General features: G+C 36.5%; 1 protein-coding gene across 1 annotated transcript in view; it reads right to left on the bottom strand.

The window, feature by feature from the left end:
* EYS (eyes shut homolog) overlaps nt 1-15876 on the bottom strand; it is a 614241-nt gene that overhangs the window by 185375 nt on the left and 412990 nt on the right. Inside the window, exon 27 of the mRNA XM_041410576.1 lies at nt 3373-3602. Coding sequence (XP_041266510.1) covers nt 3373-3602 — 230 coding nt within the window. The remainder of the gene's footprint in view (nt 1-3372; nt 3603-15876) is intronic.

Genomic DNA, 15876 nt, shown 5'->3' with positions numbered 1-15876 from the left:
TGATATTTCAGAGGTATCTTCTTAGAGTAAGTACACAGTGTATTTAGATACACTGCTATGGTCTAATATATACATAAGGACAATTATGACTTGAATGTATTTCTTGTAAGGGTAGAACAACCTGCTAGAGCTTACTAGTTGAGGAACAAATGAATAAAACCAAGAAATTGCATTTAATAACACTTAAGTTAAAAGAGATAACTGATAATGACATTCACTTGCTCTTTCTCTCAAAGGTGTTCTTACACTCTGTAACAAAAACAGTTAGCAACCCACTAAGTGTATCTTACTGTAGCTATTAAATCAACAAATTCATCCATTCTAGTGAGTCCATGATATCCACAGAGGGTTTTTATGTAAAACCCTGTGTACCTCATGTGCACTGTTAATATGCCAGGTAAGTGTACAATGAGTTTCTTGCTGAAATTTAGTTAATGGTAGGTAAAAGGCAGATCACAAACATGTTTAATGAAAATATATTGCTGAAATGTATAGGTGTACATAATAGCACATTATAATATATCACAGGTATCATTAAGGAGTGAAGAGAAAATTTCCTTTACTGTCATAAAATTTCTGTATTGCATACATGACAATTTACTTTCTCCATGGGGAAGTCTATGTTAAATAATTATAAAATTATTTCAGATGTTTTTATATCCTGTAATTATGAGCTCTCTCTAGATTTCTTGAAGAATATTCTTGATATTCAGGTATCTGAATATCAAAGGTTTATAATCATAGTTCGGTTGGCCAAATCCTGGTTTCATTAGACTAAATTATCAATCTCATTGAAAATTTAGTATTAAATAAGATCACTCTATGCTGTAGTTACTTTTCAGCTACTAAATACAGGATCCATCAAGACATATTCTGATCTACATAAAGATGCAATGTGACAGCATGAGCTCTGGGATGCAGCTGCCCCAGTGAGCTCCCAGCCATTGAACATGTTCAGATACGGCAGCCCTGGCTTGCCCAGGATCACTAGCAAAATGAGGAGTTCCCTGTATTGAACAGAGGGTTTTAGAGGGTAAAAGCAGAGCTCTGTGAAAGGAGAACTTAATTCATTTTCCCCACACAAAAAAAGAAAAGAAAAGAAATGTTATTCTTCCAGTGCTAGAACTATTAGACAAGCTATGTGGAAATAATCTCTGTTAATATCTCAACATCATGTAAGCTGCAGGAAAGCCAAAGGCATCTCTTCCACTTTTAGGAAAAAAAATAGATACATAATGGAAACTGGGTGTTTGGCCATTAGAAGGATGATATTGTTGTACAGCTGAGGCTATATTCTTCAAAGGATCTCCTTGTTTCAGGGTTTCTTTAATTTCTTCTATTCTGTTTTATTGAACGGAATGGTAACTGCTGTACCCTATGTAGAGTCAGTCCTAACAATCGGAGATTTGGTTACAGCTGTGAATTAGTTCAGATTCTGTGAGGCCTTGGTGTGTAACTCTGAGCTTCATATAAAGTGTTTGCAAGTTCTATTCACAGGGTAGTTAGACAAAACAATCCTTTTCCACCTTGAGAACCAAGGACAGCCATTACAGCCTCAGGCCGAAAAAGCATAAACAACAGCAAAATGAAGAGAGCAAACTGCGAGGATGGGACTTCATAACTTGAGGCTGCAATTGGACAATTAACCCCAATAAGCTAATGGACCAAAACTTATAAAAGTGTGAAACCTCATGACCGGTCTTCCATTTTGTGAACATTTTGGGTCCACCTTGAGTGTAGCCCTGGCCAGGCCCTTGTGCTGGGCAAGATGCTTCCTTTAAGGACATTGAATAAATATCTACTTTATTTTTTAACTCTGTCTAGTCTCTGCTCTATGTCAGCCTCTCTAGGCATCCACAAAAGGCCCTCGGGGGCTAACAGATCAGCCATAATCAGACACTGGTGGAAGGAACCAGTGGAGTCCCACAGAGTGGTTATGCACACATACTGATATGGCCTATTATCACAGAATGTCTGTCAAACTCCTGCTTAAATTGAACATTGCTCACTTCTGGCATAACCCTAGCAAAAAGCCAGAACCTGCCCTCATCCAAAATAGCACAGATGATGCTGATAAAGAGGATGCCAACTGCATTATTTGGAACACAGAAGGAAATTCTGGCACATGAAATGTATGTAAATAAATAAATAAACTTTATTGAAATGTTGAAAACACTTAATTGAAGCACTAACTAAATATTTCATGTTTTATGAAAACACACTTTTTTAGTTTCATTATTTCATGTTGCAGTTTCCACAGCTGCAGTGTATTGTAAGCAAGCGCAAAGAGTATGCCCAGAGACTAAATATGTAGAAAATACTCATGGGACTAAATTTTAACACTGAAAATGTGCAAATATATGCTTTATTATAAACTTGAAAAGGCTACATGGTAAAATAGTCTCTGATATCTAGAGAAAAATGACAATTTTTTTTTTTTTTTGAGCTGACAGTGACTGCTTTCACATATAGTGAGTGCAATGACCTATTTTTAGACAGTAATACAATGTGATGCTAACTCACACACACTAGCAGTCTAGCAAGGGCATTCTTAATTCTAGTTGCTTTTACTTCTTACCGTGGGAAGTTCATTAGGAGGATGATACAGTTATATAACTATATTCTAGACATTTTTGGTTCTTTTCCTGTACACCAGTAGTGCCATTTAGTGCTATGAGAATTATCTACTGCAATTCATTAACCACAGTACCTTAAAAGCTAAAATAGTTTTTGAAGCCAGCTATGAAATTTACTCTAAAAAAGAACTTTCTGAAAAGCAATAATGAAAAGCAATTATAATTACAAAACAGAAATATTGATCAGTTTGCCTTATAGCCTTGATTCATTTTACAAAGAAACCAAAATTACTAAAAGAATTATTTTTTATTCAAATTCTAATTATGTTTATTTGATTGATCTGTGCTTTATGTGCAACTGTAGTAGAAGTATAAATGAGTTACAGAGAAAAAGAAAAGCCTTTTTCAACAAAGGGTCTGATACAGTGATGGAAAAAACCCAGTCTGTAAAAATGGAAAACATAATATTTCAAGGAAGTCAACTTAGTTTTGTCCCAGAAATAAGAACACTGAAAATTATGCATTGTTCACTACAGTTTTGCAGAAATAATGCAATTTTTTTTATTAACTCAAATTGCAACCCTTAGGAATGTGCCTGACTGATATCACCAAATTTACACTGCATGTAAGTATTATTCGAATTACCTCAATGAATTTGCTCCTCAGTTAACTAAAAGTAACTGGCATGAAAAGCAGAGAAATATGACAATCAATACCTCTTTTCTCCCTTTTCATCTCCAAAGCAGAATAAGACTTTCATTTCATAACCAATGGAGAAAAAATTAATCACAATTACCTTTTTCACAGAATCGCCCAGTGAAGTGTAGTGGGCAGTCACACTGGAACGAGGTGGCCCCAGTAGGTAGAGAGAGAGGGTGACAAGTTCCTCCATTATGGCACAGTCCTTCCTGGCACACAGATGGAAATGCAGGAGAAATCAGAGAGGGCATACCAGGGTCAGGCAAGTGAGGCACATCAGAAGAAACCACAGGGAGTGCTGTTGATAGACGTGTGGGTACAGAGATTCTGAAAGGAGAGACAACACATCAAAACAAAAAAAACCCCATGAGATCTAATTTTGGTACTGCACTTAAGCTTCAATTTATATTAGTTTGTTGTTTTTAAATAGAAATTCAGACTATACTTAAGAAATATGAATACATAAGGAATTCCCAAATCTAGTCCCCATCCAGAAAACTAGCAAAAACACAGTGAAGGTATTTTTTCCTGTGAGGGGGCAAGGAATAGCCTTCATGTCAGAAGCACAGTTTTTATGTGCTCTCAAAATTCATTTTTGGTGGATGTCAACAACAGTTAAAAAATAAACACAGGCTTCACTTATTAAATAACTCATTGCCTGAAGCTATGAAAACTTGTAAAGTAGTTCTATAAGAGACTTCCATACAAGTTGATAAAGCATGAATAGCAGAAGGCAAAAAGCTGTAGTACAGAAACACAGTATCTTTTAACTCACAGAAGTATTGGGGAGAAAGGAAAAAGGTGACAAAAAAGAGAGATTTTTTGGTTTAATATCACCTGTTTGTCAACTCTATTTTAAAGAAGCCCATATATTGGCTCCTGCTGTGCTCTTTCCTTTCTCTTTGGCACCTGCTCTTGTATCAGCTAAAACTTTTGCTTCACCATGTTCTAGAGTTGTATGTCTTAAAAAGAAGCATTGGAAAGTGATGATACACTGTTAGATGGCAACTGCAGAAACAAGATAGGTGGGGATGCATTCAGTGTGACATTACACTCACCACTCCATGCATCTGTCTAGCTTCTTCTTAAGTCTAGCTTCCAAATATTTTACATATCCCATTTATATGAAAACTGATTTTAATAATTTATTTTTTTAAATCCATATTTTAGAAAGTGCGAACTTCATAATATTCTGAAAAAACTCTGCCCAACATAACACATCACAGGTAAATAAGTTGTCTGTTAAAGTCACTATTAAAAATCTGCTCCTCTAAATTATCAAAATCTGCTCCTCTAAATTATCAAAACAGCAAAAAAAAAAAAAAAAAAGAAAAAAAAAAAAAAAAAAAGGATACATGAGCAGAGGCAGTTAGGAAAGAAAAGGAGGTGGACAGAGGAAGGAGATAAAAATTTCAGGGCAAAGTAAATATGTAAGGGGATAAAGGAGGTGGACAGAGGAAGGAGATAAAAATTTCAGGGCAAAGGGGACCCAAACAAAGGCACAGTAACTGAGAAAGGAGTGGAGCCTGGGGAAGAACAAAAGGGATGCAGGGCTTATGTGGCTTATGTAAAAAGAAGATGTGCAGGGCCATAACAGTAAAGAAAATATTAGAATGGACACTTAAGCAGGGATGCATCCAAAACACAAAATAACCAAAATGCACACACTGTGGTGCTTAGCAATGAGGATTTCAAGGCAGCAATCTACTTTATTTGAGAGAAAAGTATCCAAAAATATGGCAGTCATCAAGGTGGCTGAAAATAAATCCTTAAAAATTTTTGAGGCAGAGGACTTGTTAAAAAAAAGCTTGAAACTTTTAGAAATTAAGTGACTTACTGTTTATTTCCATTTAGATGAATTGAATAATAACATTTCCATTTATATAAATACAATGAAAACAACATAATTGCTGAATTTATAACAATACTTTTCTCCTAAGGGAAATAACTCTGTTGAGCTTCATGTAGGCTGTTCCATTCAAAGCAGCATTAAGGGTGCATTAACATGTGTTATCTTCTACCAGCAAGCAGAGCAATTCTTCTATTTGCTAGCACAGCAAATTAAAAATGCTTAGTCACCTGCTGGGATTACAATCTCTGATTAAATGTAAATAAACCAAAAATCTTAATTTTGTCCCCAGGCATAACCTAAATGTTGTAGAAACTCTGAACTAATAGCAGGTTTACGTAAAGATTTAGACATTTACAGGATAAATTTTTTGGGAGCAATTACTGGTATTTGTTGATTTTTCGGTTACTCCTGAAAAAAAAAAATAGTCCACAAAAACTACATAAAACCTGGGGAATTAACACAGTATAAACTAAGCTCTCACTACTAGCTATTAGAGAGACCATTTTTCTAATGACAGATAAACCTATCTGACCACTGCAAAATTTACTTCTCTGAACCTGGTCACAGCTACTGTCAGGGGTAAAATGCTGAACAAGAGGGAGAGCTGTCTGACTGGCAGGTGCATTCTTGTCTCTGCTGAAAGCACAGATTTCCAGCTGTGGAAGTTTCACATCCCCTTTCTGATGGGAAGCTACTCTTTTTCTCTAAAATAGAATCACAGCAGTGTGCTTTAAATGAAATTTTATGAGCGCAAGTAATGCAGCCTTGCTTCATTTTTTGGTTGACATTCTAATCTGCAGAGGAGAAAGGAAAGCTACTTGGTAGGCTGATTTCTCCCCGGTTCATTTGCTAATTTTCACAGGATGTCAGCCTTTGCAGTGCTGTTCTGGATGTTTTGCTTCTAGATGGTGCCTGACTGCGCTCGTGCCAGCACTGCTTCCAGGCACCCCGCAGCTCCCTGCCTTACCACAAAAGCAGGGAAGAGTTTGCTAGGGCTGGTTAGTGGGGCAAACATCTGCAGCTGCGCTCACAAGCCGTTCAGGCTGCTGCTGTGAATAAGCAATGACCTCATCTCAATGAATTTTAACTAAAACACTGTTTGAATAAAGAGCTGGGAACATTTAAAGTAAAATAGTAATTGAGGTGTTGAAAGTTTTGACAAAGTGTAACAAAAATATATCAAGCAAAACTTGATTCACTGCTGCTCTGCAACAAGGCCACAATTCTATATTTGTTTTTATTCTTTTCAATTTCCCAGCCTGTCACTGCCTCTCAGGTCAATAATGCACACAAAGATCTTCTAATTTGCTGCAAGCATCAACACATTGTTTTTAGTCTTACAATGAGCTCAAAAAGCTGAGTTTTAAAGGTCTGCAAGCTTGTGCTTCATAGCTGAGTGCATGTAAACTCGAAATGCTTGTCTAAACATAGACATTAGTGCAATTTGAAGTCTTATTTATTATATGTTACATTGTTTGCCCCCCATGAGATGTATGGTGAACTGAATGGCAGGAATATAGTACTTAGAGGTCATGTTCAATGTTATGTTATTAAACCAAAAGCACACATACGCAGACCAGCTGTGCTTCCCTTTCCCATACACTCTCCTCTATCCAGTAAGAGCCTGAAACTATCAGTGTGTGAAGTTAGAGGCACTACTGCAGCTTAAAAAGTTAACAAAACCTCTGGGACGCCCTGCTCTGCACTGACCTGGCAGTGAGGGGCTCAGCCTCGCCAGGGCTGAGCTGTGTGCTGCCAGTTTAGCCCCTGCACCAGGGCCAGGAGAGTTGTTCAGCCTGAAGAAAGGAAGGCTCTGGGGAATCTGGTCAATTTGTAAAAATACCTGGGGGAGAATGAAAGGGGAAAGGATGGAAGCAAATGCTTCTTGCTGGTGGCCAGGACACACAGTAATGAACACAAACTGAAAAGCAAGAAATTCCACCTAAATTTAACAGAGGTTTTTTTTTTTTTTTTTTTCCCCAGGGTCATTTATTTATATAATGGACTTCAAACTGAGACCTGTAAAGAGAGCAGACTTTTCCCCCAAGCAATTCATTATCAGGCTGATGGCAGATGTGTCACAGAAGCACTCTGACATTTCCCATGAAGCAGGTTGATGAGACAAGCAATGGCATGGGAGTCCCCATGATATGATAGCATCTCCACTGCCTATATCTTCTGGTACTTATGCACTTAACATTTTATTACTGGAGTAATGGATTTAGCTTTATCTGATATGAGTAGGATAAGGCAGTTTGTATTTTTATCTTGTCAATAAAGTAGTTTGTGCTGGGAAGCAACTGCTTTTCTTTGCAGTTTTCTTCAGTGTACATCTGCCATTTTTCTTGGGTTGTGACAGAATATTATTTTAAGGGAACATTTTAGAATTTGGAGACAAAAGAAGGATTTTTCAAGAGCATTAGCATGCATGGTATAATATAATTTCAAAGTTTACGAAACTGAAAACAACTGCACTTCATGGAAATGTTGGTTTAAACAGGAATAAATACCTAGCACCTAGTATGCAATTTGGCAGGAATTAATAAAGCCTTTTACAGGCTGTTTATTTTACTGTTCACAACCGTGTCAAGCAGAGTACTTTAAATGGCATCTCACTGATTTCAGTGAATCCACAGAGCAATGTATCTGTGCACTTACCCTCCTGGAGACACCATTTACATCACTCAACACAGTAATTGGGAAAACAATTCAAGAGCTTTCCAGATATGGATTGTTTATATTCTGCAGTTTATATGTGAATCTGTTGTCCTCACTCATGATAATTTTTGTTTTAGTTGGAAGTGCTTGGGGTCAGTTTTCTGAACACAGATGATATATGCTCAGGCATATCTCTTAAAAAAATTAAATTTTCAGTATATGTTCCAAACTGAGAGCCCAGCTTCCTCCTCCTACAAGCCAGAACATTTGATAGCAGAACTCAGTGATAATGTAGTTGCAGCTTTCCATTAAAAATTCACAACTGGAATATCATCACTATTTGCAACTGCTTTTGCACACACAGAATCTCATTTAATGGTGCAAACTCTTAGCAATGCAAAAAATATATTCAATATACAATACAGTCAAGAATGTGAGAATGAAATTAACAGATATAATGAAGTTGATGAAAGCCCTCTTTACAAATACGAAGAAAAATTTAAACTCCAGGATACATAGTGGGGCTAGATATGGGAAGAAATATCAGTTACAGACAGATGAAAGTGGAAAGAGGGGAAGGAAATACATGTACTGAGACATATTCCTGTTGTTTCCTCTAAATTATATAGATTCCATGAACTTTGCAATGGATAAATAAGTAACTGCAGCAACAATATGTTGAAAGTTTAATAGAAAAAACCTTTCTAAACTAGACATTGACATGAATGTTCCTTAGTTGATACTTGAAAAACACCCTTAGTCCGTAAGTTTAGGACAATTGGTAAAACAATGGTTTTGCTAAAACTGAAGAACTGAATTTCTGCCCCAAATCCAGTCATGTTTTTCTTGGCTTGCTTGAAGAAATAAGGGAGCATTAAATCTTTCCATTGTTCACACTGATCTTTATTAAGTGTAAAAGATTACACATACCAATGATCCAAACATTAAACTCAAAAAAAAAAATAAAAAAAGGAAAGAAGTCAAACTACTGAGCACTGAGTGGCCTCGTGTGCAAATCTTACACTTTCTGAAGTTTAAATAAATCTCAAATCTGTGTGATCTTCAGCTTTCTATTTTACATTTAGTCAATAATCACAGTTGGAAAACCTCTTACCAGTTTCATCTTAGCTGCTATTTAGAAAAAGGGCACTTGAAAGGCCTAAGCACTGCAACTTTTTGCAACTACTTTTGTTTCTTGGAACTGGTGGTTTTGAAAGGAAATAAATACTTCCATTCCCTCTTTGAAGATTATTTCAGCAGATGAAAATTGTTATTTTGTTTTTTTTTAATATGACATTGTACTTAAAGTTTCCTTCTGAAAAGGCTCTGCAAAATTAGAATATAAGCATTCTGTTCCAGTCCTAAATGGCTGAGTTCTACTGTATAAATTGAGTTCCTGTAACAGAGATGCTATGACAACTATCTCAAAAATCACAATTCCAGAATGGAGTCACTACTGTTCACCAAAGATTCTATCTAAGTTCAAGCAGTTCATCACCTCATTGATGCCATCTATAATTTAGGCTCCAAAATGCATGAACTACCTATGCAATATTATTGCACAATGTGTCTGTGAGGGATAAAGGAGGAGTACTTCTAGATCCTGAATATACAATTGATTTCCTAAGCAATAATTAATTCAGGCAAGACTTCTGCATAGTAATTTTTGGGGCTATAGTAGCCAAACTTTGGTCTTTGCCCACAGTGAATATTCTCCAGATGGGTAGTACCCTGCATTGACAAGAAAAAAAACCTTAAATGCTTCAAGAGATATACTTAAAAAACAAATAACACAGTGGAAAAATACAAATCTATACTCAGGTAAATATTCTAGCCCAAGGGATGGGTAACCATATGTGAACACTTTTTCTTTATCCATTCATCCCAGTCAATGCTTATTCCATGCAGGACAGAACAGACAAACTTTGCTTTGGGGAGTTCTTACAGCACTTCTGGAAGGTGTTTATAATTCCACAAAGCTAAGGACAGAACTGAAGTCAAGAATCTGAAAAACCAGAAGAGTGCTCTTATCACTGATCTGAGGAACAAAACCAGAAAGAAGGATATACCAATACTGAACTTGTCTTTTACAGTCTCATCTCAACTTCTTCTGGGAATATTTCGGAGATATTCTCTCTGAGACACACCTGTAAAATAGAAGCATTCTCAGATCCTAACAAGTGTGAGGAGGACTCTTAAGACCATCAAGATTCTTCCAGAAATGAACTGCAGGCTAGAAAATCAATGTACCCTGATTACATTAGAGATAAAGTGCAGTTTTGAGAGTACATGCTTTGCTTTTAGAGGGCTCACATAAGAACAGTTTAGGCTTTTAAATGATTTTTACAGATGAACAGCCTTATTTCTTTTAGGATTAGTTTCCCCATGTGCTGAAAATAGTTCTTAGCAGATTAATAAAAGTAGGGAAGATTTACATTTGTGGTTTTGACTGGAATAGAGTTACAGTAGCAACTGTGGGTCTATGTTTTGGATTTCTACTGAGAATAGTGTGGGTAATATAGAGATGTTTTAGCTGCTGCCACACAGTGTTTGCACACAGTTAAGGCCTTGCCTGCTCTCACCCCACGGCGCCAGTGAGCAGGCTGGGAGTGTACGAGGAGTTGAAAAGGCATACAGCCTGATCCCCTCTGCCCAAAGGGACACCCCATTACAATCAGTTGATTGTGCTGTGTCACAATCAGCATTGAAGGAGAAGGAACATTTGGAGTGATGGCATTTGTCTTCCCAAGTCAATGTTGCAAGTGATGGAGCAGTGCTTTCCTGGAGATAGCTGAGCCTCCACCTGCCTGTGGGGAGTGGTGATTGAATTCCTCGTTTTGCTTTGCTTGTCCATGGTTTAGCTTTACCTACTGAACTGTCTTTATCTCCACAAGTTTTCTTACTTATACATTTTGGTTTTCTCCCCCATCCCACCAGGGAGGTCTGAGCAAGTGGCTGAGTGTGGATTAGTTGCCAGCTGGGGCTAAACCATGGCATTTTACAAATATTAATTAATATTCCTGGATAGAAAGCATTTTTCTATTCAAGGACTCTGTTACTGGAGAGAAATAAGAATTTAAAAGAGCATTTTGTATCACACATTATAGGAATTAACATAAAAGGTGTCATGAAAGGAAGATGAGGATAATATGTAGAAATTATTAGTACAGAAGGAGTTAAAAATGCAGAGTACTGTTATGTATCATCTAGTCTTTCTTCCAGACTTAATTTCTAATTATATCTTAATGCTGGAGAATGGCTGACATGCATAAACACAAACATCATTTATTCATCAGTAATTTGGCATTTAATTAAAATAGTACTGCATTCTCATTGAGTGCATAAGAAAGAGTGTTGTAAATATGACAGGTCAAAAAATCTCAGCAATATTAAATGAGAGAATGAAAAAATACCCTACTTGAAGCCTTCTAAATAGAATTTTACGAGGTATTTTACAAAATAAGGAACTAATATAGTAGACTTCATGTAATTTTTTTCTGGGAGGAAGAAATGATTTTACAATCAATAAAGTGCATGACAGATGAGAGAGTAAACAACAGCCCACCATTAAACCGGGTATAGGGGTTTACTTAAGAACTGATGAGAATAGAGCTGTTACCCTGGTTGTTTATCTCATGTGCTCTTTTGTGCCCTCAGTTCCCCCATGCCCTGTTATGCTCACTGCGTTTCCCCTTTCACTTCTAGTAGGGAGGATGCTGGTGGTCTGGGAAGCTTGAGTGGAAAGTCAGGTTGATTCACATTGGGCTGCTCTCTGTAGTAATTGGTCTTGACTGCTGGGAGCCACGGTCCCTGTGCATCCCCTGGTATTCATCTCCAGGCACCTCTCTTATCTTCAGTAGCCTCCCCCACTTCCAGGATCTTTCTTCCAGCCAGGAGGTTTACCTTCTTTCCTGGCCAGCATTAAGTCATCTGGGACCTCAGCTTTTAGCAAAAACTGATGATAAATGATGAGAGTGGCTGGTGAGCTCTTCCGTCACCTGTCTCAGTGCCCTTGGGTGAATCCCATCTGGCCCATCAGACTTCAGAGTGCTTAAGTGGCTCAGTAGGTCACTAATTACTTCCTTCTGGATTACAGGGGGTCTATTCTGCCCCTACCAGCTCAGACAGCTGGTTGCCCTGAGGATAATTGGTCTTTCTGTTAAAGACTGAGGTAAAGAAGGAGTTAAGTACCTCACTCTTTCTAGGTGACAATGTTCCCCTCCAAGGAAATGGAGATTTTCCTTGGACCTCCTTTTGCTGCTAATGTATTTATGAAAACTCTTTTTATTACCTTTCACAGCAGTGGCCAGATTGAGTTCTAGCGGCACTTTTGCCTCTCTAATTTTCTCTCAACATGACCCAATGAATATCCTTGTACTCTTTGTGAATTCCCTGCCCCTTCTTTCAAAGGTCTTAAACAGTCTTTTTGTCTTAAGGTCCTGTGAAAGCTCCCTGTTCAGCCAGGCCACCCTTCTTCCCCACTGGCTCATCTCTTGGCACATAAGGTTAACCTCCTCTTTGTGGTCAAAGAGGACCACTTTGTTATTAAAGGCTGTCTTCTAAGGTACTTTCTGAAATAGAGTACTGAAGAGGTACCCAAAGTCCACCCTCTGTAAGTTCAAGGCAGAGGTTTAGTTGATCTCCTACCTTACTTCACTGGAAATTGAAAACTCTACCATTTCATGGTTGCCCCAGTCAGACTCTGACTACCAATAGTCTCTCTGTGCAGAAATACAGTGTGAGATCAGCCTCCTAAATTATGCTTTTATCTCATGTCACTTTATTAACTGCAGGCTTTAGGGTCTGCTATTATTGTTTGGTCCAAATATTGTCAAAGTCTACAACCACTCGTATTGACAGAAGTAGGAGGTTTCTGTTTAAGAATTAAAAAGTTGAATTTTGGATATTCATATGTGTGTCCTTTTATCTGCTGACTGCTATTATTTACAATTTAATATTATTTTCCCTACAACAATATCATATTTAGCATGTCCCAGTGTAAGATGCAATGCTGGTGGATGACTTCCCCTTCTTGAAATGACTGTAAGGGTATACTAAACAATGTTGTGTTCTTACTAGCTGGATTTTCCTAAAAGAAGACTGTTAAGTGCTGGTATAAGTAATATTTATCTTTCATACAATTGGAAAAGTATTTGAATTTTGCCCCAAATGTGTTTTTGTAACAAACACTCTGACTTTACCTGAGTGAACAAATACTGTAACTATGATGTTGAGAGCACCAAGGAGAACCAACAATAACAAAGTAATTAAGAAGTTTGATACTTATGACCTCATGTTCAATCTCTTTTTGATTCCTAATTCTCCAAGGCATCAAAATACCACCCAATATAGTCTTTTTTCTCCTAAATATTTGAAGAAATTTAATCTACAAATAAAACCCTAGGACAGAATTCACTTTGTCATTATCTGCCTAGGAGGTTTGAAACTTGACTGAGATGGCCACCGTGGTTCTCCCTGTAGACAACCTATATGCAGAGAGGTATCTCCAGCTCATCACATTCTAAGAAAAGTAACCAACTTTCTCCATTGACTAGAGATGGTACTAAACAAAACAACTATGATGAGTGAGGAAAGATTCCGACTTCTGCTCACTATGGCACACTTAAAATCATTTGTGTTTTGATTGTATAGCTGAAAAACAATTCAAACCACTTTTACATATTGAAAACATATCCTGAAAACATTTCCCATAAATCATATGCCTTTACAGCAGAGAATGGAGCTTACCTTATCTTTCTACAACCTAAAATAATCTTAACATTTTCAGCAGCTTAAGTTTGCAATGAGGGACTGCTGTTACTTTACATGTGTAACAGAATGTGACTCTAACCTATGAAAATCTTAAAACATGGAGAGATAGTAACAGGAAACATTATCAAGACTGAGAAGTTTTATTTTTAGTGTGAAGAAGTGGAAGAAAAAAATAACAGTCCAGAAACAAGAAATAAGGAAACTCCAGATGCCTTGTCAGCAGATTTCTGTCTTTCCTTCCAACCTGTGAGCAATATTCAAAACTGCACAGGAAATAAGATCAAGTGCAGCAGAAGAACATGCCACTGCTCTGCATTAAACTATTCACTTTTGATTAATATTACCAATATTAATTAAGGAGTTGACTTTCATTGTTGTAGATTATTTGACAGAAAAATGTTATAAATGGATTATTCACACCCTCCCATCTTATCAGCCCAAAGGTTGTGAGAGGGCAAGATCACAGCAAGATAGAAAATATAATGAACTAAAACTGTGTTATATTGAATTTATCAGGTGGCCATGCTGTTCCAGAGTAAAATTGGAAATTTTAGATATTTTTCATCCATTGATGCTAACAGCTTTTTTTTAATCTTAAACACTACCTGAACCCAACTACTATGTCATTGGTGAGTTGGGTACCCAGCTATGACTTGGCAATAGGTAACACTACTTGTAAAACTAGTTGTTCTTTCCGAAGTCTCAAAACAAGAGTAAAAAAGAAACCTGAGACAAATCTGGGAGATTATTCTCAATGACAGAAAATACTTCTCATTTTTACATTCAAACTGAACTATATTTTAAGCCATTCTTAAGTAACTTTAAATCATGAAGGGCAGCCATATTTAAAGCATTGATATTAGTGATTGAAGAGGGTCATTGTATCAAAGCAGGTCAGATTTAATAATATCAACCAAATGCTCATCATTGTGTCAACAAAACAACCTAATTAATTCAGTCAGGCAGTTAAAAGATGTAAGATGTATGTTTTGCTTACTTTCTTAATTAAAAAAAAATAATACTTGCTTTCCTTGTGAAAAATTTAGACAACTCATTTAGTAATCAAGACTTAAAATATCTAAGCTATAGATTTAAACTATGAAAATAAAATGCACCAAGGCAAGTAGATTGTGCTTTGTCATTTGTAAAGGGCTTAGGAGGGCTTAGGAGGTACAAACATACCTTTTAATGTAAAAAATAGTAATTTTATTCAATTAATCCAACTTGATTAAAATCTGTCAAAGGTTGCAGGGCCATATTCCCAAATTAGAGAATTTACCTTAGTCTGTTTATATTAGAAAGTTATTCTGAGGGGAAAAAGTTATTTATTGTAAATAAAACTAATCTCACTTGCAACCAGAACTACCTCACCACTTAAGAGATCTGAATGCTGCCAAATTTTTTTCATAGACTTTAATTCAGTCATGAATACTTTATATCTTCTGGTTTATGAAATGGATTTTATAATTGGTAAATGCTGGAAACCAGTTACTGATGTCACACTTGTGCTTATAGTGCTCAGAAGAGATTTAATCATTTCCTATCATTTCCATACCATACTTACTCAATTTTATAACATCAGTGAGCTATGTTAGACAGTTAGTTCTAAGAAATTAATGCATTTTCAATTGACTAATGTAATTTGGCCTCCAGCCTTCATCCTTACAGTTGTAAAAATTTCACATTATATCTCGCTATTTAAATAAGGATTTTTTCGGCAGTAAAGGCATGCCAAATCCTTTTTTTTTTTTTGTCAAGTAGGAATTTTTATGGGTTCTAGAATTCAGCATCATCTCCTATCTACCTCTTAATTTTAGCATGGGTATAGAGAGGGAAAATGGAGAAATCTGGCTACAGAAAACTGGTCAGAAGCACATATATCTCAAAAAATTCATGCACTGCATAGAGACAGGTGGTTTCTTAAAATTAATTTTATTTATGTCCATATTTTCTTTTTGGCACTGTTGGCAGTTTTAACAGCTCATGGTTTTATGGGGTAGAAACCTCCCTTCTCCCCATACATAGATAAATTACCTTAGATTCCTGCTATTGCCAACCATTGCTTTATTGTAACTTCAGAGTTTCAAAAGAAATCTGTATACCCATAACTAATACTGTGTCTAGAAATTTGCCAATGACTTTAGAAGTATGTGGGTATGAGCTGAATGAGAGCAAACAAATTCCAAACTTATCTTTACATTATATATGTAATTTTGAGCAAATTTTCAAAAATATAGATGAAAATGTACAAATACCTACAGTTTAGCACAGTTGAAGCAGCATATCTCAAATCTCTGAACATTCTCACATTACAGAACT

The sequence above is a fragment of the Onychostruthus taczanowskii genome, unplaced genomic scaffold (genome assembly GCF_017590055.1).
Source record: "Onychostruthus taczanowskii isolate IOZ18803 unplaced genomic scaffold, ASM1759005v1 scaffold33, whole genome shotgun sequence".
NCBI lineage: Eukaryota > Metazoa > Chordata > Aves > Passeriformes > Passeridae > Onychostruthus > Onychostruthus taczanowskii.
Note: the sequence above shows the minus strand (reverse complement) of the source record. Positions and strands in the feature narration are given on the sequence as shown.